This window comes from Fundulus heteroclitus, chromosome 18, assembly GCF_011125445.2.
Source record: "Fundulus heteroclitus isolate FHET01 chromosome 18, MU-UCD_Fhet_4.1, whole genome shotgun sequence".
Classification (NCBI taxonomy): Eukaryota; Metazoa; Chordata; class Actinopteri; order Cyprinodontiformes; family Fundulidae; genus Fundulus; species Fundulus heteroclitus.
The window spans coordinates 32,739,969-32,766,824 of record NC_046378.1 but is presented as its reverse complement, the minus strand read 5'-3'; the positions used below and the strand labels follow the sequence as shown (position 1 = coordinate 32,766,824).

Below are 26,856 nucleotides of genomic sequence, written 5' to 3'. Positions count from 1 at the left end.
CAATAACAACATATTGTACCTACGCCCAATTATAACTATGTGGCCACAGTTCAATGTCCCAGACAAAATGCACTAATGTTTTAAAACAAATATCCTTTCAGCAAATAAACTTGGAAATTAATAATTAGCTGAGAATTATACTTCCTCTCAAGGCCTTTGCCTCTTCACCAACAGCTATAAAAGCTAAACAAGTGAATCTAACCACCAGTACCACCAGAGATCATCAAGGCTGCCTCCACATCCACGTACAATCAGACATTTTACACTTCTTTATGAATCATTACAATTCAATTCAACCGCAAAAGTGGTCTGGGAGCAATTAATTTTGGAGTGGGACTGTCGGAGCAGAGACAGGAGTGAACGGGTTGATGACTTCCCTACCACCAGCTCACCCGCATCAGCCCCGGCCAGCCGAGCTTCCTGGCACCGCTGACACTCCACTTCATCAATGATAATGAGCAGTGCACAAATCTTACTTTACAAGCCTGCTGTCAAGAGCCAACCAGAGTGCCCAGATTAATTAGACAGAGCCAGAAATAAAATAATAATAAAATAAAAAAAAAAGTCTTGCGGTGCAGGATGAGGTCATTTTGCTGCCACTGGCATGCTGTGACTGATTTAAGAGGCTCTCACACAGAGCTGGAAAGGATTTAATGGCAGAGAAAGGTTTAGCTTTTAGACCCTATTTTACATTTTTGGGTTGATCTGAGCATCAGTTTTTTTTATTTTTCGTATTTTTTTTTTTGTATGTTGACATGTTATCATATCATCATACAAACACTGCCACTCCTATATTGTGAATGTTTCATTAACTGTTAGGTTTTGACTTTTCATCTCCAATGATCACTTTCAAACCAATCCAGCCATGTGTGCATACATCTGTAATACATGGTAATAAGTCTTTCCCATCTCTGTGGAAGAACTTCAGATCATTTTTTATTTGCAGTTTTGTTTTAATTTAGCAACATCGGAGGGGTTTCGAGCTTCAACAGCTTTGAGGTTCATCCACAGCTACTGAATTGGGTTCTAGTCTGGACTTTGAATAGGCCACACCAAAACCTTCATTTTGTTTTGTACAAACCATTCAGAGTCGGACTTGCTGGTGCGCTTTGGATCACTGTCCTGCTGCATGACCTACCAGTACATGGGCTTAAGATCACAATTTGATTCCTGGACATTTTTTTTTTTTTTTTTCAGGATTTTCAGGTAGAGAACAAAATTTATTGTTCCATTAGTTATGGCAAGTTGTCAAATGTTCTAGAGATGTAAGGCTGCCCATGACTGCCTATTATCACTAATGACTGTTGGTATAATGTTCTTTCTCTAAAGTGCTGTTCATTTTTAGCCCCTTTTTACCCTGTAAGTCAACAGACTGTTTTTCGAAAATTCGTGGAAATCAACATGTTTTTTGGCAAATGTGAACTTGGTCTTTGAGTTCTTTTGCGTCAGCAGTGTTTAATTCCATGTAACTCTCCTATGGGTGCCATTTTTGCCCAGTTTTTTTGTTGTTGTTGTTGTTATTATTATTATTGTTGAAACATGAACGCAGACCTTAACAGAAGCAAATGAGGACTGAATTGATGACGATGCTGTTCTGGATTATTTTGTGACCCTCTGGATGACCCGTTGATTCCCTTGGAGTAAATTTAACAGAGTTCCCTTTTCTGGGAAACTTTGCCACCATTACTATTTTTTTACCAGTGCCTCTAACCGTGGTTCGCTGGGATTCTGAATGAAGCCTCAGGCCCTGTGCATTAACAACACTCCATTAAAGAATAGGATTGTTTTTCAGTTTCTGTTCAAATATCTACAAGACTTTTAAAACGTGATTTCAGAGGACAGTACGCTAGCAGAAATTATAAAAATTGCATAATTTCCCTGCCACGTCACCAGGAGGTGGTACGTTTTTTGAAAATCAACAACATGGGTATGGATACAAGCTTAATTTGTACTGATTGTAGTAAAACCACACATGTGCCAGGGTTTCCCCATACAGAAAGTAGGGAGACCGGGATGTTTTCTAATCTTTTTAATCTGAAACATGATTTCAAATCGATCCGTTTTCAAAGAAAAAGTGTGATGTTGTCAAACAGTAGAACCTCAATAGAACATTTCCATTTTCACCAAAATGTTATGTACACAGGGCCTTGGAAATAGCGTTTTAACCCTTTTCCAGACTCATTTGTGTCAGTGATGGTCAGCTGTTCTTGATGTTTATTCAATCGAGATGTGAATTGTTACTTTTTAAGATCTTATTACTCTTTACATTATTTCTTAACTACACAGATTTGGCAGTAATCTGGATACAGTACAGCCAGGCTATATGTCAGTCAATTAATGATTTAATTACTTTTTGACATGGGCAGGTTGGTTTGTATAGCTTTTTTTGTAATAAATGAAATCATGAATTGAAAACAGCTCATTTTCTTTATGCTGGCCATTTCTATCCTATGTAAAAAAACGTTAAATGATCTAAACCATTGAGTTACTGTGTTACTAAAAGGAATAACAGAAGAAATCAACAACACAAATTATGTTTCACATAACTGTTAAATTAACAGACCCTTAATTTGGCGAATCCAAAGCATGACTCTCTAAATATTGCTAATATTTCGTGACGTTCTACACTGCTGTTGCATCGATCTGTTTGTATGAAAGCCACCTGCAGCCGAATTGGACTCTTAGACAAAATGTGATTAGAATCCAAAATTAATCAAATTAAGTTCAGTAATGAATGTTTATCAAGCAGAATTCTGAGTGTGAAACTGCTTTTATGCTTTCCTTTGCATAAAGCACAGGTTGGAAAAAAAATTAAATGTGAAAACCAGACTGTTCAAGGTTAAAAAAAGCAATTATGTTTGATAAAGTAGCATAATACACTGATGTTACAGAAAACAAACAAACAGCCTTCTCCTACTTGTTCACGTCAGACTGCCTCCAACCCATCGGCATAACTGTCAAAGGTTACTTACACATCCAGTCTGGGTTTGGAGGTGCCTCACATGGGTTCATTGAATCATAAACTTTGTTTTCTGATCTTAGAACCTGAACCTCATTAAGAAAGAGCAAATCCTTCACCAAAGCAAGCAGTGGGCCTCACCAAGGTCACCGGGTCCTGCCCTGCCTTTTGAGCTTCGGCTGTGATAAAAGTTTGCTTTCAATTGCGTGCAAAGCCAACTTGTCTATTTTGACTAAGACTCTGCTAGACTTTGTTCTGGACCCAAACAATCTTTTATGTTTGCGTGGATTTTCTAGAAAGCTAGCAAAGCCCTATGAGGTTTTCACAAATTAGACACGGTCAGATCACATTTAATTTATGTTTTAATATCGCCTGTTCTAAGTTCCTTTCTTTGGACTAGAAATAAGTCCAACTTGAACATCACAATCTTAATAATCTTCAACTCAATATCTGAAAATAAAACAGATACATAACTTGAGCATTTTGTCAGCTTTAATCATTACAGAAGAAGAGGAGAACATCCAATCTTACCCCTCATTTAACAAGTTATGAAATTTGCAGCCATGTGTTCATATAGGCTTGTCTTATTTTCTCTTATTTAGTAAAACATCCACATTAATTTGTATTAAGATACAGTGTTTAATGTATAACCATTAACTAACTGATTTTACGTGTTCATTCTTACAATAATACTCTCAATTGTATTGATAACTTATTAGATCGATTTGGTTTTGGCAACTGGTGAAACTGGTCGGTTTATGACATTAAAAGTAATTTCAACAGGCTGGAAAAAGACGTTTTTAAAAAAAAAAAAAAAAAAGCACACACTGCTCCATCCTCAGGACAATCAAACAACCACATAACTTCACAGTTTAATGAAGGTTCTGCCACAGAAGCATCTACGCAGTGGGTTTTGCGCGGCTAAAAAGGCCCACTTTAGGTCATGTCACAGTTTCTGCTATAAAAAGCCTCGCTGAAAGCCTGTTAACACTACGCAGAGGTGGCCTCAAAGTGCAATTAAGCCGGACAAAACTGAAATGCTGCTGCTGTTAAAAGCAGGCGCGCAGAGGGCGACACCAGCCGAGCGGGCCGGAGCTAAAGGCTGGCGATAGAGCCCGCGGCATGTTTACGCAAACACGCCGAGCTCCATCATTGCTTGCCGACAGCCTGAATTTTATTAAGTCATGTTAATTGAAAATGTTTCTGGCATGATGGACAGAGCGGAGTGACTCGGAGAATAAAAGGATTTTTTTTCCCCCCTCCTTTCCCTCCCCTGAAACTAATAAGGGGGAGCTGTTCAGACTGATATTTTCATTCAATTAAAATAAATGGAGGAACAGAAGCAAAAATTGAGACAATTGACTCGGAGGTCATTCAAGTTGAACAGCCGAGAGAAGCGGAGGGATGCCGGGCGAATTCTCTGCATCAACCTCTCATCTCCCAGCCGCCACCACGGAGCCCTCTTTCTCCTCCGTCTCTAATTGTTTCAATTACATCTCAATCTATTGTAGCTTGAGGGAAGGGTGCTTGTTAAATTAGAGGGCTTTGTAACATTATCCATTAGGAGTGACAGCATTTTATGGTCATAATCAGATCGAATCATCCAAACTTGTGGCGCCGCGCCTTATCTGGTCGCTCTCATTAGGACATCTTAATTTTTCACAGTCTGTTGGTCCTACCAGCCTTCTGCAGCCAGTAAATGAGTCATATCAATCAGTCATGCTGAGGACAAAACGCAGCATGGGGGCCCCAGCCGAAGAACTGAGAGAGATTCATCCGTGCACACATGAGAATCTATAAATAAGCTTGCAGCTCTGTTGCTCTGCGTCTTTGTTTCTCTTCCCTTCTGTTTCCTCCTGTCTTGCCCTCCCTTCCCGCTTTAACTCCCCCTTTTTCTGCAACATATACCTCACTGGAGGCGCCACTTCAGTCCATTCAAATCCTTCCCTAATTGACACTCTGCGAGGAGAGGCGAGGCTAGCCCTGAATGCACTTCACTGACTATACCACAGCATGTTCATGTGAATGCTTCCCTGCGCCGATATAGAGGACATTTTGCCTCTGCCTCCAGCATCAAATCTCCTTAGGGAGCCAGCAAATTTAATTAAAACATGCAACAATGAGTAGCATCAAAACAAATACCAAAAAAAAAAAAAAAAAAGAGAGAGAGAGAGAGCGCTTGCAATGCAGCAAGTAAAGGCAAAAACAACGTCTCTAGAAGAAATCTCTGAATAATCGAGTGAAACCTCCGAGGTACAAGCTCTGCTGGCTGCACAGCTAGCTCCAGCATCACCGAGGAAGGTCAAGTCTTGGACTAAATCTTTCACCTCCTTTTCTCCTCCCTCCACCCCCCCACGCTGAGTAAAACCAACCGCTGTGAGAGACAGACTTGATTAACGATGCATTGACTCCCCCCGTTGGGAAACACAAGAAACTGTAGCGCAGGCAAGCTGAGCCGAGGTCACACACTCCATCTCCACCAATCCCCCCCCCCCACACACACACCAAACCTTTCCGAAAATATGAGTAAATACACTTTAAAATTCACCGTGGGCCCCGTGGCCGAAAAAAAAGCTTTACATGAAACTTACAACAGCCAACCTGCTTAGCTATTCCGCAAACAGCGTTTTTCTTCCAAACGAAGGCAAAAGGGCCTTTACGTTCTCCAAACAAACACGCGGAAACGATTCTCATTCATCCAGCAGCCAATGCCATACGAGCACGTCCCCAGAGATAACGTACTCCCTGCCTATCTTTATTCAAATTTACTTTATAAAATAATGTTTGGTTATTAAAAAAAAAAAAAAAGAAATAACACAGGGTGCTTATAGCGACAATAAATGGGTGGCATTTTTATCAAAAAAAAGCCTTCGTCAGAACAAAGGCGTTGTGACAGTGTGTAAGCTCATCTAAAAACAGCAGGAGAAAGATTTGAGATAAACAGCTTTATCTGTGAATGAAAGATTGGGTATGCATCTTAACCCCCACCCCCCCTCCTTTGCTTCAAAATCACAAAGTTGTTGACTTGATGACTAAACAGCTAGAGACAATGTTTTCTTATTGTGGGCTATTAAGGACTTTTACAGTTGTAATTTGGACTGTAGTGTCCAACTAAAGGGTGCTTCAACAGTTCTGGAGGATTTGTGAATGTTTGGTGCCCATGATTTCCCCTGCAGACAGAAGCAGTGTTGAGTGGCAACACGCTGGATAATCTTGTCATTTCTGGCGGTGTTGTTTGGTGATTAAAAAAAAAAAAATAAAAAACAGCAAAAACCTTCTTCTCATGTATAAAATAATAAGTTTGAGAGGGAAGAAGAGGACATTAATCAAAATCTAATTAAATGAAATCAAAACATCTCTATATCTACTTTTTCAGTAAAACCTTTTTTTAGATGCACCTTATTTCAGTAATTCCATTTGAAAAAGGGGAATTTCATATATTATATAGACTCACCGAACAGAGATAATGTATATTTCAAGCATTTATTCCTATTCATTTTTATACCTATGGCTTAAAACTATTCAATTAAAGTTTACAGTAATGTCTTATTGTTTACACAGGCACTAGGAAGGCTGATGACCTGAGGTGTCCTGCAGATAATCATTGACATCCTCCATAAGGACGGAAAGCAAAAAGAAAGCCTTTCATATAGAAGCTAGCTGTTCACAGAGTGATTCACTCGAGCATATTTTTTTAAAAGGAAGAGCGGAAGAAAAAAAGTGTGGTACAAAAAAGGATTGACAATTTCAAGAATCTTATAAACAATGTAAACAGTAGAACATCAAGATCTATAGTAATATATTATGAACAGAAGACATTTCAGTACAAAAAACAAAACAAAAACAAATACCCCACCATAACAGTCTCATAAATTACATAAATGAGCAGCGCTCTTGTGCACTGAGAAGGCCACAAGTACCTGGTTCAAATCACGCAGACTGCCACTAAGGGTCCTGAAGTTAATATAAAATGTGTTGTTTGTTTTTTTTTTGTTAGAATATGCTCGTCCAGTGTTCTTTAATAATGATATTCCTCACATTATTTTACCTTATGAATACAAGTTTTCATAAAGGTCACACGCTTCAAGGAATAGAGGCATTCACACCAAAAAAATTTAAAAAAATTAAATTTAGCATGTGTGTTCAAGAAAACCAAACAAATAAGTATTGATAATTAGGCTGCTCTGCTTAAAAAGTAAAAACAATAATACATAAACAATACAAAAATAAAATGCTTTATTGGCATTCCTTGCTCTTTCCTTTGTACTCAACTGACACTGATACATCAGAAGGAATGCACAGAAAAAAGATCATAATCTTTATGAACACAGTCTAGATGACTAGATGAATATGATATTAATAACACTCTTTGTTTGAACAGTATGTGAAGCAATTAATATATGAGATGACGGTCTGCCTTTCTCAAAGCTCCAAATAAAGAAATATCAGTGTGGATCAGAAAATAGGTGACCTTCATGCTAAAATAATTAAACTTATCTTTATTCTTCTTTGCATCTTACACCGACGCATAAGGAAGAAAATTAGTGCTCAAAAATATATAACCTTAATGGTTGTGTGATTCCACTGCTTTGATTTTTTTTTAATAACAATTACATGTGTCAGTCATCTATTTATAACTCTGTCTCTGCTGGGTAAAGAATGTTAGTGCACAGCAGGTGGAATCGCAGGAGAAAAAAAAAAAGGAAAAGCTAAATTAGCAGAGCTTTTAATAGAGCAAACAAACACTATAACCGGCTTGGTGCAGGCCCAGGTACCAAAGGAGAAATATTCAGATCAAGACACTGTTGCACATCACTTGTCCCCCCCCCCGCCCAAAAAACAACAACAACAACAAAAACAACTAAAAACAAGACCTATGTACCTCCTTGAACACATTCCTCATTATCAGTTTCATTGAAAAAACCAACAACATTTGTTTAAAATGGTGCATGGCCACCTAGACACAGTTCCACTGCCCTGCAACATTAATGTATCTTTTTTAATTGTTATGGTAAAGACTATTGCAAAGTAGTGGAAGATTGTGAAAATTTAAGGAAAAAAGAAAGCTTAATTTTTTTACAAATGATACTTTATAAACATTTTTAATATTTGGTATGCATTTGTAATGTGATCCATTTACTCCAATACGCCTAAATGCGTCGTCGTCCACACATAAGCCACACCGGATTATAAGGCGCACTAAATATCTTTCCCAAGTGTGTAATATCACTTCGCCCCGTCATGTACAGCACTCTCTATCCATGTCTGTCGGGAGGACAGAGTAGTTGGACTAAACTGGCCTGTGTAAAACATAAGGCCAAAATAAACGTAACTTTTAGAATTAATTAACTAACTAGGTTTATTGTTGCTAGCGTGTACTATGGCCGTGGGCTGCCTAAAGGCTCCACAAATTTGGGCATAATGTGCGCATACTGTGAGCTTGGTGGACTCCGCGCTGACTGTCCGTTTACGTTTTACCGTTCATTGTCCAACGTACTGTTGCCTACATTTCTTGTGGCAAATTCCTACAATTCCCACACTTTCTGCCAGTGGGATGAAGCGGCGGAACAAATAATAAAATGTTTCATTAGCTAGCTAAGCACCTAGAGCCGTTTCTTTTCCAGCAGACTCACATATGTCAGTGAGAACAGAGAGGAACTGTGATGTCGCTCGTCCATGCAACCGCCTGCTTGGAGCAACTCATTGTATCAAGCTCAGTGTCACGTATAAAACTGTTTCATGTAAAGACTTCTTGACACCGAGAAGTCGTGAAAATTGAGCTGTGCATGAACCTGTACACGCGGACCTCGGCGGAATGAACTATGCCCGAGAATGTGGGGGTCTTTACATGAATATACATCTAGTTTTGACATTACAGTCAGGCATTCTTGTAGACAGCTCAGGGGTCCGAGCAGGTGGTGACAGAGTGTACCGTAATGCTCCACATATCCATTTAGTGGAGCAGCCCCGTCGCTTAAGTCGTACTTACACATTTTCGAGCGCATTGTACCACATAAAGTTGGTCAGTAAGTAATTAATAATGGTAATCATTTATGAAGGCACACCGGATTATAAGGCCCACCATCAATTTTTGAGAAAATGTAAGGATTTTAAGTACGCCTTATAGTCCGAAAAATACAGTATTCAAAATGTTGTAGAGAAGTTAAAGATCAAAGTATGTTTTTTTTTCATCAGAAATAGATCTTGCTTTTATTTCACTGAAAGGAAACATCTTGCCTTAATGACCTGACTGCTTCTGTTAGATTACTGTGATGTTATTTATAAGAATGCATCTGCTACCTCTCTCTATATGTCTCCTATGTAACATTATGGTCCATAACAGGTTATAAATCTCTCACTTACCAATGTACTTTATACTCTCAGGTCAACTGGCTATCATTATCAACACGTAGACTCATGCATTGGTACATTTTCATCTATAAAGCAATGCTTGGGCTGTCCCTGCCTTATTTATCCTCCTACATGTCACTTAGACAGTCCAGACACATACATTACGCTTGCATTTTCTTATTCTCCACGATCAACTTGGAAGACTACAATAGGATCTAAAACTTTCCACATTGATTCCCCTGGGATAATTTACATTTATTACGAGAAATCATGCTATGAAACTTGCTGATGTTTTACGTCATATTTTACTCAGTTATTTCATCTGAATCCAGTATGGTGTCACTGTGTTTGTATCTTTTTTGTTGCTGTCAAGACAAGTCTCACTTGTAAATGAGATCCTGGATTTCAATTAGATAACCTGTATAAACAAAGGTTAAATAGATTTTAGCGAACAAAATCCTCCTACCTGAATCCATTTGTCAGGAATTGCCATTGCCAGCCGATAATCGAAGCCCAGTCCTCCTTCCTCCACTCTTCTGCAAAGGGCAGGCATCCCTGACACATCCTGCAGAGAAGCCTTACTGTGTAACATCACATTTTTTTGTGTTTCCCTCCAAGTAAACCCAAATCCCATCACAAGAGGCTGGATGATTTGTATGCAGAGTTAAAAAAAAAATATCCAAATACCACTGCTCCAGATCTTTTTCACATTAACGTTTAATTACAGAAACCAAAAAAAAATAAGAATGATATGCCTGCCTAATAAGTGCTTTTAATTAATAACAGCTACAGGCAGTACATTTTGCAAATTAGATGTTAATGTGTGTTTTTACCTCTGCAATAGTGATGCAGTCCGGATAAAGAGTATGGAGGATGTGATTGGAAAGCATCAGGTACACCAAAGATTCTTCATCAACGTGTAGGCCAAAGTATTCATTGTAGTCCCCGCTGAAGCCAGTGCCTGAAGCGTAAACACCCACACAGGGAACACTCATCATGCTTTCCACCCAAACTTCCAAACTGACCAGATCTTTTTTCAAGTGATGCAACCAGTTAAACTTCCTCTGTTTGTCAAATTTTACCTCAAGCATTATGTTCTGGCAGCTTTAAAGTTTTCAATTCCAATGGAACTGGTTTACAGTTCCTAGCAAAAGTTTGCATACCTCTCGACATTTGTTGCATAACAACTACAAACTTTAAAGCATTTTATTCAGATCTTGTGGGATAGACCGACTCAAAGGAGCACATAGTGGTGAAGTAGAAGATAAATTATACAAGTCTGTAATGTTTTGTTTTCACTCACTGAAAAGGTTATTTATTTATTTATATATACCCCCTAAATGAAAGCAAACTGAGAAGTTTTAGGTTTTTGTAGGTTTCACCAACAAACCTCTGAGGCCTTCAAGGAACAGTGGGATTTATGCTGAGATCAAATTATACACTGGTGGATTTTATTTCATTTCTGGGTATTAAAGTGAAGGGTACTGAAAGACAATGCACACATACCTTTAAAATTGTTCTAAAAAAAAAAAAAGGGGAAACTATGTATTTTCTGTCCTGTTTTTTCTGAAATTATGTCCTACTTTGTGTTGATCCTTCACAAAAAATTCCAGTATATGTACTTGCAAAGTACCATAAATACTCTTCTCATCCATAACGCCCAAATTCAGATACTACTTTCTTTTTTTTTAACTGGGAGATTTTATGTAGAAATATTCCAAAATGATATGTTGGATAAGCCCATTTTCCAAATTCGTTTTCCACCTCTTAGAATTCAAAAACTGCACCATTAATTACAAAAAAGAGCCAGCCTGACCTGGGTATACACAGGTTAACCAAACTTACCGATGCCATGGTGATGGTACAGCATGGAGGTGATGCCGTCAAACCTGAAGCCATCGAAGCGGTACTCCTCCAACCACCAGCGCAGGTTAGACAGCAGGAAACGCAGCACTTCCCAGCTAGTAGTGGTCACACACACAATTGGCACAACACAAAAACAATTCAAGGTCAGATAAACAAGAGGCTGTGAATTATTCACACATCTCATCATGAATTTTAGTCACCAGAGATTAATTTCCCCTCGAAAGCAGGACATTCGCATATTGACAACCGAAGCTCAATTATGCCAGGGAGGGAGCGGCGGTGACAGCAGACGGTGCTAATATTAACAATATACAGAACTATGTCTTTCACATATTAAGATGTCATGATGAAAAATCGGTGGCTTTCTGATTTCCATCAGCTCACAGTGCAAATATTATGTATATGAAGGCATCCTGGTGCACTTGAATTGATGGGATTTCATACCACACTTGGACAATGGAATTTAGCCCTCTTACTTGAAAATGGGATAAATCATTTGTTGTGCCAGTTCAGACGTGACAGAAAGCGGTAACGGACTACGTTACCCATGATGCAATGTGGTCAAAATGGCCACCAACTCATGTGGTCAAAATGGCCACCAACTCCCATCACGCAACACGGCAAAATGGCCGCCGATCAAGGAAACGGCATCAATTCGGGACGTAACGGACTGCGTTACCCATGATGCAATGTGGTCAAAATGGCCACCAACTCCCATCACGCAACACGGCAAAATGGCCGCCGATCAAGATAAGGTTGCTATAGTGATGGCTATAAAAGCCGATCACACACGATGAGCTTCCTTCTTCCCTGGCTTTTAGCCAACCCGAGAAGACACGCACAGCTGATTCCCACGCCACGTGTTCGATTGCTCGCTGGACCGAGATTTTTCGACGCAACGGTTATTCCCTGCTTTATAACAGGAGGTCGACTTAAATAAGTACTTTTAAATTCCCTCTGATCAAAAGACTGAGAGACGCCGCATCTCCCACTGATCGAAGAGGACCCCGCTTTTGTCTGGCCAACAAAGCGACCGAACCCGGAGGAAGAAACGAAGGAGTTTTTTTTTTCCCCGTCCCGCTGCAGCCTGTGGACAACTGCGCTCGTTGAAGCGCGTCCAGAAAGCCACACTCGGAGCGTTCCGGACCAGCCCCGAGGCAACTCAAAGTAACGGGGTTTTTCCCCTTTCATTTCTGTTTCACCAACAGGGTGTTTAGAAGTGCCTGGGCAGGCGGTAGAACTTTGTAGGTGTTGGTTAATGCTTTTATTCCACGACGAAGTTGGAATTATTTTGCTGAACATTTTCTTTGTATGTGCATGCATTTTACAATTGATTTGCTGTGTTGATTTGTGATTCATCAATAACCCCGCCGTGGGTTACCGCCTTATTTCTTTTCATCTTTTTCCCTGCTCCCCCCCCTCTCTCTTTTCGCTTCTCCTTATCAGTTTAATCTCTTTGTCCGAGCTCAAGTCGCGGGCTTTGCTTTAAACTCCCAGTTAGCTGCCCCCTTTCGAAGCGAGGCATTACCCCATCAGCGTAAGCGTGGTTACGTCATTAGGACCTCCCCTCATACGTCATCGTAGCAGCCATCTTGGGAGGGTCACGTGTATCTGAACTGTAGGTAGCTTAGCTGAACTAGCTTTGTGTAAGACATCAAAGCGTCCAGTGAGATTCCCGAAGCTGTTCTGTCTATCAAGGCTGATACGTGAAATGCCGGTGTTTCGAGGGCGGTGTTAAACAACTTTGAGTTAAGTTAAGATCTGCTAACCGCTCATTTTAATCCATTGTTTATTCTTGTTTTGTTCTTTATTTCCACATATATATTTTGCATGTTTTAGTTTAGTAATGAGTAAGAATTCCAAAGTTGTTTGAATCAGAGAATTACTGTAACAGGGAATTGCTTTTGGTTCAATAAAACCAACCACTGCGGAATAGACATTGTTTTGTGTTCAGTCCAATTCACAGTTACATGGTTATTCAGAAATCAGAGCTAACCTCCTTTGGAGTTAACATCTGACATTAATACAGAGACAATATCATTGGATGGTGATAAGGAATAAGGATTTAAACTCTAATTGCAGTTACATTGGGGTTCTCACAGCCTGCTGGATAAACCTGGTCGGTTAACAGTCCGACCTGATCATTTATTCCAGCATAAATGAGTTCATAACAGCAAGTTAACTAATGCATTAGTGGTATAAATACTTATAAGCTTATAGCTAACATCACCACCATTTGAACTATATTTGTTATAGCGAAATTTTGAGTTGAATGATTTATTATTTAAATTATAATACCAAATTATAATTAATAATAATAATAAGCATATTCAACCAGCTTATGGCATAGCATAAATTGGCTTTTCCCGGTGTGGGCTGGAGTCTACTTATTGGCGTTCCTTTAGACTAAATCGAATAACCAGCAACTTATGAATTGAATGAACACAATCCATATTCCAGCATTTTGACTGCTCACCTTGCCAAAAGGACTATTCAGTCATAATTGATTAAGGAGGTATCGTTACTAAATATATACGTGTTTGTGGTGGTTTGAGGTTGTTAACCTGAGGTTTGAATATTGATTTCTGGACTGGAAGTCAGCTAGATTGAAATACACAGCAGCCAGCGTCTGCTACTTGTCAATCAGAGTCTGTGTCGTGTTCTGCTTTGAAAAGAGAGACCTTGCCTCCATCTGGTGGACGTTGTTTGTAATTGCAGCATAATTGTTTGAAAGAGGGACACGACTCCCCATCAGCTGTAATTACAACTCAGTCTTCCCAAAGTGAAGGGCACCCTGCCTCCATCTGGTGGCCGGGATAGGTAGTTGCAGTCACGGTTTTAAAGACAGCTTAGATCGCTCAGTGTCCCGGAGGGACCGTTTTGAAAGTCAGTTTCTTTAAACTTGCCAGATGGTTACGCCCTTTTTGTCTTTTTTTTTTTTTTATTTTATTTTATTCATTTTTTTTTTTTTTACTTATTATCATATCTTAATTTTTTGTTTTCCTTTTTGAATTTTTATTTTATTTTACTTTTACTATTATTTTATTTTGAACATTTTTCTTTTCTTTCCTCCCTTATCCCCTTCTGCTCATCATAAGTGGTCAAAATTGAGCTGTGATTTTGAAACTAGGGTTGCAATTTAGCGGTTTTTAACTGTCATTCTTTGCCACCTCTGAAGCTCCAAAACACTTTGCTATTTTCCACACATGTGTAGAGCACCTGTTCTGAAATAACTTACATCACAAACAAAGCCACAGCTTTATCACTTAATTACTGGCCGAAAGGTTAGTGGTCCATGTCACTCAAAGTTAATATTCTCAAAGTTAAACAAGCATATTAACCGTTCCTAAAACTAAGGAGTTGTAAGTCGCAGGGTTGATTCTCCCCTGCGCAGCCTAATTAAACGCACGTATTTGAACCCACTTACTGCAGTAAAGTGAGTCATAGTGCGTGTTTGCTGTTAACAGTTAAAGTGAAGCCACTTAACGGTTGTGTTAGCAGTTGTTGTTTAGCGCTGAGCTAAACTAAAGTGTATGCGTTGTTGCTTAGTGCTAAGCTAGAATACAGCGTTGTTATTTGTTGTCTGTTGTTTAGCGCTGAGCTAAACTACAGGTTGTTACCTGTTGTGTTGTTATCCATAGCTGACAAAGAATGGATAGTAGCGGTTCTTCAGTCAAAGGAGCTGAAGGTCCAAACCATTCCATTGGAATGGAGGCCAAGGATGTCATTAGCTCACGGCTTAAAATGACACCGGACGAACAAACCCGTCTGAATCAGTTTAGCATAGAAGACTGTGAGAGGAGAATTCAGGAATTGGTGGAGGAGGTCCAGAGCAAACCTAAACATAGATTGGTAGCAGATGTTTTGGGTGAATTAACTGCGTTATACCACCGAAGGTTAACGCTAGAGACCGATCTGCGTAACAGAGAGGTTGAGATACGGATCGCAGCTGAGGAAAGAGTTAGGGAGCTAGAACAGAGAAGTGTTCAGGGCAGCTGTCATCCCACAGAGGAGCGAGAGGAGGATCGCATTAGCTTGCAGACAGAAGGATCTGAGTGTGAGAACTCCAAAGGAAAACATGGAGATCACACCTGGAGGACATTGGATGAACTGGGCCCCCAGACACCTTCTGAGCGAAGGGTAAGCGAAGGTCAGGACAGATATAGCAGTGTGATACGGAAAGAAATGCCTAAACAACTTAGGGTGGCAATCAGGACTGATCCACATGATGTAAATCATGGGAAAACACCTGCTTCCCACCTGACCCCTGACACGGTCCGCTGTGATCTTTTCCCCCCACCAGGGCGACGAGAGCACCGTTCCTGGGACACAGGTGAACCCCACTCCTCTGAACTGCGTCCACAGACAAGAGTTCATGACAGGGGGGGGTCCCCCTGCGTCCCACGAACGGCCGCCGATGCCAGGTAGGTGGTCAGAACTAGAGCCTCCCTCCTATCGTGGTTACCGCAGGCAGGAGTCGTCAGGAGAGGACTCAGATGGACCAGCTCCGATCCCTGAACAGGGACTGCGGATGCGTCAACTTGAGTCCCTGGCCCGAGACATAGAGCGTTTTGATCCTAGCAATACAGAATCCACCATTGATGACTATCTCAGAGAGGTAGAGCGCTGTCTGCTAGACTTATATAGCCCCTCAGCTCGAGAAAAGTTGAAGCTTATCTGGAAAACCACGTCCAGAAGTGTCCATGTTTTCATAGAAAGCCTCCCCCCAGCTACACGTGACCGTTACTCAGCTCTTTGTCAGGCTTTAAGAGAAGAATATTCTGTGTTTACAGACCCAGCTTCTGCAACTCTTGGAGCTTTTGCAATTCAGCAAAAGAGAACTGAAGCACCAAAAGAGTACTACCGTCGCTTGCGGGCTGCTTACTTTCAGGGACGAAATGCTCCCGGCTTGGAGGAAGACCACACTTTCAAATCTTTGTTCCTCCATAATCTTCATGAAAGCGTGCGTTATGAGGTTACCATGCATTGTAGAACCAAGAAACTTAGCATGCAGGAAATCAGGAAATATGCGCAGGTGGCATGGGAAACACGTGTCCGGCCCAACAAAGGAGCCGATAGTGATAAAAAGGTTCTGCAGATTCAAGCCGAACCAGAAAAGAGTTTAGGTCTGGAGGGACATGAGATGCCTCCCTTCAAACCTAAAACTAGATTTGGTCCTAAGAAGCAACATGGTTTTGAGCCGCAGCAGAAGAAAGCTTCCCAGGATAGGAGAGGTCAGCATGGCAGCATGGAAGGTGAGAGGTTTCAAAAATGGCACAGGCCGGATCCAGCCCGAGACGGTAAGCAAGCTGACAGGCCGGAAAGGTCGAAAAGCACACATGACCACAAAGGCTGGAACCTGTGCATAGAGGAGTCAATGAGAAAGGAGATGGAGGAGACTTTTCGCAGGTCGCTCGCCGAAACAGTGCGTCAGATCGCGCCGCAGCCGTACCAGCCACCATCCAATCCTGTCGACCCTCCAGGTAAGCCAGGCCCAAAACCCCCGCCAGCATGACTAGGCGTGGAGCAGGCTTCCCCTTCTAACAGAGTTTATCTGATTAAGGGGGGGGACCAACCGAAAATTCACCAACAACCTTCTAAGATCCCATCAACAGGTGATCAGAAAGCCCCTTTTCTAAGGTTTTTAGGTGAGCTAAACCATCATGAAAATGCACCCCGCTTATACTGCTCGACAGTTATCGGAGGATGTGTAACTGCAAATGCTCTTTTAGACACGGGTTCCGAGATCAGTCTAATGTGCTCAGATTTGTTTGATGAGGTGACCAGAGCTATGGTGTCTTTTGGGAAACCGTTCCAGGTGGAGACCTGTAACGTGGGCATCACCAGCTACACTCAGGATCAGTCATGCATCACCAAACGGGCGTGGTTAGACATCACTTTCCGTGACATGACCCTGGTGCACCCCATCTACATATGTACTTTGGACACAGAACCTTTTCTTGTGGGTCAGGACCTGTTGAACAGGTTAGCCCCACTCATTGACTGCTATCATGGTCATCTTTGGGCCCAAGTGGGGACTCCCAAGCCCCTCACTTCTGGAAGTGGACTGTCCATCCCTATCAACCAGGTGACATGCTCCGAGGAGCCCAAAGAACTTTTAGCACCATTTCTGCCTTCCACAGAGCCGATTTCCAAATCCTCTGACACACCCCTGCTTGAGCTGAACAACCGCTCAGCTTACCTTTTAGTGGAGAATCCAACTCGCATGCCGATCCAAGTGGTGGCGAAGAAACCTCTTGGGGTGCTCATCGAAAGCTCTTTCCACGACTTTGAGCTGAGCATTCCCGTCATCGGAGACCTGCCCTTATCCTTGACCGGCAGACAGGACTCTCCAGACACCGTGTTTACTTTTCCTTCCAACATGATCCAAATCAGGCGACATGAAGCTCGGCCTGCTGGATCCAATTGTGGTGCAACGCTTGAAGCTAAAGGAAATCTGTTGGTGTATGCGATAACAACCAACCCAACAGAACCAGCACCAAATCAACCAGAGAACCGGGACTCACCCACTGAGCCCTGCCCTGGTTTCGAAACAGAAATCATGCAACAGCTGGAAAAAGCTGATGCACTGACCACTGAAACAGAGGAAACAGCACTTAAGGAGCTGTTTTATGAGTTTCAGCCCATTCAGCCCAAAGATTCAAACGAACTTGGGATCACACTGACACACGTCCATGACTCACCAGTAGGAGGACACAGAAGCTGCAAAGCTAATCTGAAAACTCCCCAACAGGTGACGTCCCGGCCTTCAACGGCCCAGGACACCCAGGAGTATGTACAAGGCTGCTTAACCTGCAGCCAGTTACAACCCACACGACCACTAAACCGAGCCCTGCTTCAGCAAAGGGGGGTTATATTTCCGTGGTCACATTTGCAGACTGACTGGATCGGTCCAGTCCCTAAATCGTCAAGAGATAACAAATACCTTTTGACAATAACAGGCAGTTTCACAGAATGGGTTGAATGTTTGCCGGCACCGAAAGACACCGCTGTCACTACAGCAGCCCTGCTGCTAAATCACGTTTTCAGCCGGTGGGGCCTTCCCCTGTCCATCGACTCGGACAGAGGAACGCATTTAACGTCAAACATTATGACCGTGCTTTTCAACATGTTGGGCGTGGAAGTTAAATTCCACATCACCTACCGCCCACAGTCATCCGGACAGGTGGAGCGAATGAACTGCACCGTGGCCAGCATGTCAAAGGAACATGCCAGCAGCCGTGACAGGGACCGGGACATAAAGCTTCCCCTGGTCCTAATGCTAATCCACTCTACCTCACCATGCTCCACAGGGGTGACACTTTTCCAGATGATGACAGGAAGACAAAGGACACTTCCCCTGAATCTCATCTACCAGCCCGAAGGCGTCAGTGTGACAACCGTCTACACTGCACACCAGTGCGTCACTGACTTAAAAGACCGTCTCCGAACGACTTTCGCGTGGCCTCGAAAGAACCTAGAAGCCAGCGTGCAAAGTCCAGAGTACACATGGGTTCAAGCGAACCAAACTAAACCGTCCACTAAACTCTCCTCACAGGGAACGGAGCCTAACTCCGCCGAAGAGAACAATGCATAGCATTAAATAGGACAAGTGCATGTTCAATCAGGACACTTTAAACATGCACTAATAAAGCAAGTGTCCATACATAACTTCACGTCTATAATTTCACACTCAGCCATAACACCATGCATTGCTTTGGAAACGCTCACAGAAGTGGTAAAGAATGACATGATGTATACTCAGGTTGTTAGAGATTTAATGCAGGACCTCACTCGAGAGGTTAGTTCATCCATAAATAGCCTTGCTGAAGGACGGATTCCTCCGTACCTGGTACCAGTAGATTTGGTTGAAAAGGTTCTCAAATCTGCCTCTAGTGAAACACTGCAACCACCACAAACGCACCTGGCGTACAGCCTAGGTAGTGCAATTCCGATATTTGTAAATCCTGACAACTTGGAGATAGGATTTATGCTAAACCTTCCCATCATTGAAAGAGCTAACGTGTATAGGCTTAAATCAGTATTGAATGTCGGTTTTTGGCAAGGTGAGACCCACGTACACCTACAAACTCCCTCAATATTGGCCTATCATGATGCTGACCCCAAACTTTATTTAGTCCCTAATTTGGATTTGTGTACCAAAACCAAAGACATCCACTGGGTATGCCCAAGCAACCCATTTATCATAGACGTTACCAATTACCTGTGTGGTCTAAGGAATGAATCCCCTGAACAGAACGGTCAGGCTAGAATGACCCTTAAAGATGCAGGTGTGGAAACCAAATACGACTCAGAGATTGAAATAATAGATGTCTTTAAGGGATACAATTTCAGCATTGATGTCGGCATTGAAAGACAGCTTTTACTTGCAGGCACCCAGCTGATTAAATTCAGTCTCACTCCATCAGAGTTGAGCTCGGTCCCTCTGCTTCGCTTCCCCAGAGCTACAGAGTCGACTGACACTCACATTATGACCATTATTGTGGTTCTCCTTGTATTTGGATGGGCCATCACTACCGCGGTGGCGTATGCAGCATACAAGCAGATCAAACAGTTGCAAACCAGGATTGACGCCCTCACCTTTGTCGCTCCCAGGTTCGTAGCACCAGCTCCTTGAAGGCCATAAGCTGATTAGACTACGAACCGCTGTCTCTTTCCTTTCCCTTTTTCCCTCTCTCCTTTCTTTGGTTCAAAGTTCAAACCTGATGACCAATGAATGTATTGACAATGGTGATTGTGAAGTTTGCATTTCTTTTTTTTTATTACTTTATTGTTGCCTTATTAGCCAATAGAAATGACTAGCTATAGCTTAGTCCTGCCCAGGCTAGGTCACTGACCCAGGCACAATGAATGCTTCGTTTTTCCTCCTCTTGGATGATGAACTGAACTGCATGAATCCCAATGGACTACTAGAAAGACTATTAGGTTGTTCCACTCATGCACAACGGATTTTCGTCACGCCAGAATGGACTTGGTTGTAGCTTTAAAGACTGTGACCAGCATCCCACTCTTCAAAGCTAAAGGGGGGTATGTTGTGCCAGTTCAGACGTGACAGAAAGCGGTAACGGACTACGTTACCCATGATGCAATGTGGTCAAAATGGCCACCAACTCCCATCACGCAACACGGCAAAATGGCCGCCGATCAAGGAAACGGCATCAATTCGGGACGTAACGGACTGCGTTACCCATGATGCAATGTGGTCAAAATGGCCACCAACTCCCATCACGCAACACGGCAAAATGGCCGCCGATCAAGATAAGGTTGCTATAGTGATGGCTATAAAAGCCGATCACACACGATGAGCTTCCTTCTTCCCTGGCTTTTAGCCAACCCGAGAAGACACGCACAGCTGATTCCCACGCCACGTGTTCGATTGCTCGCTGGACCGAGATTTTTCGACGCAACGGTTATTCCCTGCTTTATAACAGGAGGTCGACTTAAATAAGTACTTTTAAATTCCCTCTGATCAAAAGACTGAGAGACGCCGCATCTCCCACTGATCGAAGAGGACCCCGCTTTTGTCTGGCCAACAAAGCGACCGAACCCGGAGGAAGAAACGAAGGAGTTTTTTTTTCCCCGTCCCGCTGCAGCCTGTGGACAACTGCGCTCGTTGAAGCGCGTCCAGAAAGCCACACTCGGAGCGTTCCGGACCAGCCCCGAGGCAACTCAAAGTAACGGGGTTTTTCCCCTTTCATTTCTGTTTCACCAACAGGGTGTTTAGAAGTGCCTGGGCAGGCGGTAGAACTTTGTAGGTGTTGGTTAATGCTTTTATTCCACGACGAAGTTGGAATTATTTTGCTGAACATTTTCTTTGTATGTGCATGCATTTTACAATTGATTTGCTGTGTTGATTTGTGATTCATCAATAACCCCGCCGTGGGTTACCGCCTTATTTCTTTTCATCTTTTTCCCTGCTCCCCCCCCTCTCTCTTTTCGCTTCTCCTTATCAGTTTAATCTCTTTGTCCGAGCTCAAGTCGCGGGCTTTGCTTTAAACTCCCAGTTAGCTGCCCCCTTTCGAAGCGAGGCATTACCCCATCAGCGTAAGCGTGGTTACGTCATTAGGACCTCCCCTCATACGTCATCGTAGCAGCCATCTTGGGAGGGTCACGTGTATCTGAACTGTAGGTAGCTTAGCTGAACTAGCTTTGTGTAAGACATCAAAGCGTCCAGTGAGATTCCCGAAGCTGTTCTGTCTATCAAGGCTGATACGTGAAATGCCGGTGTTTCGAGGGCGGTGTTAAACAACTTTGAGTTAAGTTAAGATCTGCTAACCGCTCATTTTAATCCATTGTTTATTCTTGTTTTGTTCTTTATTTCCACATATATATTTTGCATGTTTTAGTTTAGTAATGAGTAAGAATTCCAAAGTTGTTTGAATCAGAGAATTACTGTAACAGGGAATTGCTTTTGGTTCAATAAAACCAACCACTGCGGAATAGACATTGTTTTGTGTTCAGTCCAATTCACAGTTACATGGTTATTCAGAAATCAGAGCTAACCTCCTTTGGAGTTAACATCTGACATTAATACAGAGACAATATCATTGGATGGTGATAAGGAATAAGGATTTAAACTCTAATTGCAGTTACATTGGGGTTCTCACAGCCTGCTGGATAAACCTGGTCGGTTAACAGTCCGACCTGATCATTTATTCCAGCATAAATGAGTTCATAACAGCAAGTTAACTAATGCATTAGTGGTATAAATACTTATAAGCTTATAGCTAACATCACCACCATTTGAACTATATTTGTTATAGCGAAATTTTGAGTTGAATGATTTATTATTTAAATTATAATACCAAATTATAATTAATAATAATAATAAGCATATTCAACCAGCTTATGGCATAGCACATTTCTCACCAGCTCCATGTATAATGGGTGGAACGTTTGTCATGCAAAAAGGTAAATACCTTTAAAAAAAAAAAAAAAAAAAACCCAACAACACAAACTCAGCAACCTACCTAAATGTTAAACGCAGCTCGCCATAGTTTTATAGCCGTCAGTGTGCCACGTACCACACAAATGTGCTGTGGCTGTTGGCTGCAGGCTGGAGGAGGTGGATTCCATAAATGGCCTCCGTCCTCTACCCTGACTGGAGGAGTCATCCGGTTCTAAACAGTCACTCAAGGCAAAGTACACCGCGCACCTCAACTCTTCCCCATTCGGTGGCGTGTCGCCATGGAAACGTCAGCAAAAACTCAATATTTGGTCGTCTCCATGCAGTGCGCGTAATGAGCACCAAATGAAACACTGTACTCGGATGCAGCGCTGTAGGGCAAAAGCAAAGCACCAAGGATGTGAGACGAATGACACATTCAAGATGCTGATTAAGTGTGAAGTGCAGCCTCTGCTGAGGCTGAAAGACCCAACTCAGATCTACCGTGTGCTCTCAGCTCCAACAATGGTTATACCCATATGTGTTAAAAAGTATTTATGGATCATGCATAGTTTACTCTTTTTTTTTTTGTAGATTTTTATCAAGTGCAAAGAACATTTTTAGAAATACATTTACATTTATATTGTGATTATAAAAATGAAAATTTTTGTATGTTAAACATGAGTCAAATATATTTTTTTCTGCTCTTCATCAGCAGTTTATAACATCCGTTACCACTTATTGGCTCTTCTGGGAAGATGTATAAAACACACTACAACAAATAATTTTTTATTGAAGAATATTTGCGAGAAAAAAAAAGAGTCTTCAAAGTACATTTATTGAGGGGGAAAAAACAAAAACCCACCTTAAAAAAATTGGTAAAACTTTTTTAGTACTAAGCACGTCTTTCTTTTTTCCTATTGTATTAAAATGATGCGACACCATACCATAGTAGCTTTATTTGATTACCCACATGACCAAAGTTTAAATATTAATTTTTAATATTAAAATTAATAAGACCAAATTAATAGAACAGTTCTATACTCCAATAACAGACCAATCATAAAATCGATAGAACAAAGGAAATTGGAAAGACACATTGTGTAAAATTAACAATCGGACCATTTTACTCAGTTACTCTTCAAAATAGCAAAGATAAGAAGTCATACCATGCAGGTGCTCACATGTACCTGAATGAAAAAATAGTTATGCAATGAAAAAAAGCTAACTGGTTTTTAACAACCTCAGTAACGTCTTAATTTGTAAAACCATCAATACAACAACACTAAACAAATCTTGTTCTCGGTGTTTCTTGAAAAAAATGAAAATAAAAAAATCGATTCATCCCAAACACTCACTTGCAGAGGATTACAATCTGTATGTCAAGAGAGAAAATCCTTTTTTTTTTTCTCTTCAGAAAAAGAAAGCCAAGACAAAAAAATAGATTTAAATGTTTTCCCTCCTGTGCTCCATTCCTCAGGGATGACCAGTGCCAGCACTGTTTGACAGGTGTGAAGCCGCATGTTACATCTGCGCTTCCTTCTTCCCCGGAGGAGCAGAACAAGGGAGCCTGGTATGATCCCATATAGTAGCCTGCCTGGGTGGTCACACAGACCCTGTGATAAATAGATTAGGTCCTCCACTTCAGTGCGCAGAGCCAACAAAGGCTCAGACACAATGTATCCTCACGGGATGGAGATAATAGCCAGTGAGAGCCAGAGGCCCGAGATGAAACCATACTGCCACATTAGGGCCCACAATGCCATTCATCATCAGGTCCAATTACAGTGTGAAAGGTAGATCTCTATACCAGATGCAACACATCGCTTATCTATGCAGCGTCATGAAGTTATCAGCTGGTCTGCGGTGTTAATATAAAAGCAAATTGCACATTACAGTGTCCTTAGATTAAAGCGTAGCAGTGACAGTGAAACCTAGTTAGGGAACACTAATAGAGTAAAGCTCTAATATTGCTGCTTGTAAAGAGAGATAAGATAATACGTCATGTTTTAATGTTTTACCTACAAGCATGCGCGCGCACACACACACACAGAGTAATGAGAAATACCTGAAGTTAATTTACAAAAAGACTTCTTCCCTACACTCACTTCATATTTCATGATCATTAACGGATCTCATTTTCTCCCCATGCTGGCCAAAGCCGTGGCTCAAATTTAAAACAAAACGTCATTTGCAGCTGAGGTGATTTCATACTTTGCACACTCCTTGACCTTTTTCACATTTTTGTAGCATCACGGCCAATAATTTAAACAGATCTTATTGGTATTAACAGAGAGCCACAATGGGTGGTGGAAATCAGACAACTGAACAAACGTTTGTCGAGCACTCCACAAATTTGGCTGATATTAAAGATTAGCCAGAAGAAATCCTTTGTTCAAAGAGAGCCACAAGAAGCCTGGTTTGTTGGGTTATCTAGATGGTTTGTGGCAAATTTGCAGACATGTGGAAGAAGGCGCACTGATCATATAAAACCAAAAATGCAACATTTTGGCCCACATGCCAAGTGCTAAATGTGGTGGACAACAAACAGTGCACATAAAGGTAAAAACACTATTTCCCAGAGCTAAACACGGTGGTGCTAGCATCATGTGGTTGGGAGACTTTTCTTCAGAGACACGCGAAAGCAGGTCAGAGTTGATAGAGATACTGGTAAACACCTAATAAATGCAGTAAAACACAGACAGTAACCATAAACGCATAACCCAAGGGTTTCAAAACTTTTCAGCCTGCGACCCCCAGAATAACAGTGCCAGAGACTGCCGACCCCCTTTTGGGAATAATTTTATGAAAACTCTTACAAAGCACAGATTTCCCCCTGTGTTAAAATTATTGTTAGTAATTATTACACATTATTATTAGTATCAGGACTTTGAAGCAATTGTGCAAATAAAACTTGAATGTCCTCTGATGTTGAAAAGACAAATACTTGCCGTTTTCAACGGCATTAAGGCATACAATTGCTATATTAAAAATAGGATATTCTCTAAAATCTTATTGCGTGACCCCCCCTAGGTGTCCTGAGCCCCACGTTGGGAATCTCTGATATAAGCAGAACTACAATGTAATGGTTTAAATGGCCTAATCAAAGTACAGACCTAAATGCAATTTAAAGTCTGTGGTAAAAAAAAAAAAAAATCGGGTGTTTACAAACACTAGTCACCCAATCTGAGTGAGCTAATCTCAAAAAGATCATTTAAAGTTTGTGGTTGTGACGTAAGAATTAGTGAAAAAAACAATAATTTTGCAAAGTATTGCAGCTAACAGCAAACTAAAAAAAAATCAGTTCTTGTTTTTCCACCAAAAGTCACAGGTGAGCTGCAGATGATACTAAATAGATTTGGGAAGCAGAAAGGCAATTCAAGAGAAGGTGTAATACTCAAGCAATGACACAATGACAGGCGTGATGGATGGTGAGCATTTGTTAAAACAAAAAGGGACAAATGAATTGCCTCTCCTGACGCATGGACAAATACAGGACAAATACTTTGATGTCCCTCTCAAACAGAAGTAGTTTACATTTTTTGACTGAAAGTTGATTGGTTTGTTTACTTCCATCTACGACACTGCTCACACACACACTGCATGACCAGGGCTCAGACAACCATAAAAGACTCCTTCCACCCCCATCATAAACTGTTTACCCTCCTGCCCTCTAGCAACAGGTTCAGCTGCTTCAAATGCAGAACCAGATTCCAGCACAGCTTGATTCCACATGTTATAAGACTGCTAAACTCCCAACAATCCTCCCTCCCATACATACAAAACTAGTCACTGTACATGGACCCAGTGAACTCTACAGCACTAACTGTACTATCTGCACCATCATATGGTCCGTTCTCTGTTGCAAGACATCCTGATACTACACATACCTCCACTATTCATATTGTCGTACATGTAAAATGTCATTTTGGTTTGCCGCTAAATTTCTTAAAAATGTAACAATATTTTAATTAGTTTCTGTTTTTTTAGATTTTTATTTTATTTTATACTTTTAATTACTTATATTGCACACACATTTATCAGGTTTCCCTTTTGTCTTCTGTTTTTACCCGGAGTTTTGCAACTAAATTTCACTCAAATGGACATTGTCAATATGCTGTGAAATGACAATCCAGTCTGTCTAAGTCAAATAAATGTTGTATTCTGGTCTAAAGAAACATTAACATTTTGAACAATATAAATCTCAAATATTGGCTTCCTCTTTAGGGAAACTCTCACTTAAATTGCAGTGCTTTGCTAAGCTTTGTGTTGGATATCTGCTGTTTGTCTAGCATTCTTTAAAATGTCTGACAGGGCAGCTACCTGTTCTTTCTTGGCATCCTAAAAGGGATCCTCTGCTGTCACTGAAATTATATGTTTGGCAACCTGTAATTAGGATCACTTTGTATTTGCTGTCTTTTAGAAATCAGTGGCAGCTTGTCATTTCTTTTGTCCTTTTTTTCCATTTTCTTTTTTTTTTTTTTGGAGTGTTACCCAATGGATTTTATATTAGCAGCAACAAAGTATCCAGAAGTATCCAGGAGGTTTGTCGTCTCATAAACAACAATAAAGTTATTTTAATACTGTAACCATCTGGCTAAAAGGGTCCCTTACACAGGACTCTCAACAGTTATGTCAGATAAATAACAATAAAAAGCTTTATAAGAACACTTCTATATGTTAGGGAATAATTATTTCAACAAAATGAAAAATACCGCAATTACTTCCACCCGTAACATTTTCCCATATAGTTAACTTTTAAGTCTATCACCTG

At 41.1% G+C, this 26,856-nt stretch overlaps 1 protein-coding gene across 1 annotated transcript in view; it reads right to left on the bottom strand.

Moving 5' to 3' along the window:
* gbe1b (glucan (1,4-alpha-), branching enzyme 1b) overlaps nt 1-26,856 on the bottom strand; it is a 180,101-nt gene that overhangs the window by 76,437 nt on the left and 76,808 nt on the right. The window contains exons 8-10 of the mRNA XM_036149447.1: nt 11,156-11,271; nt 10,144-10,271; nt 9,777-9,875 (exon numbers count right to left, since the gene is read on the bottom strand). Coding sequence (XP_036005340.1) covers nt 9,777-9,875; nt 10,144-10,271; nt 11,156-11,271 — 343 coding nt within the window. The remainder of the gene's footprint in view (nt 1-9,776; nt 9,876-10,143; nt 10,272-11,155; nt 11,272-26,856) is intronic.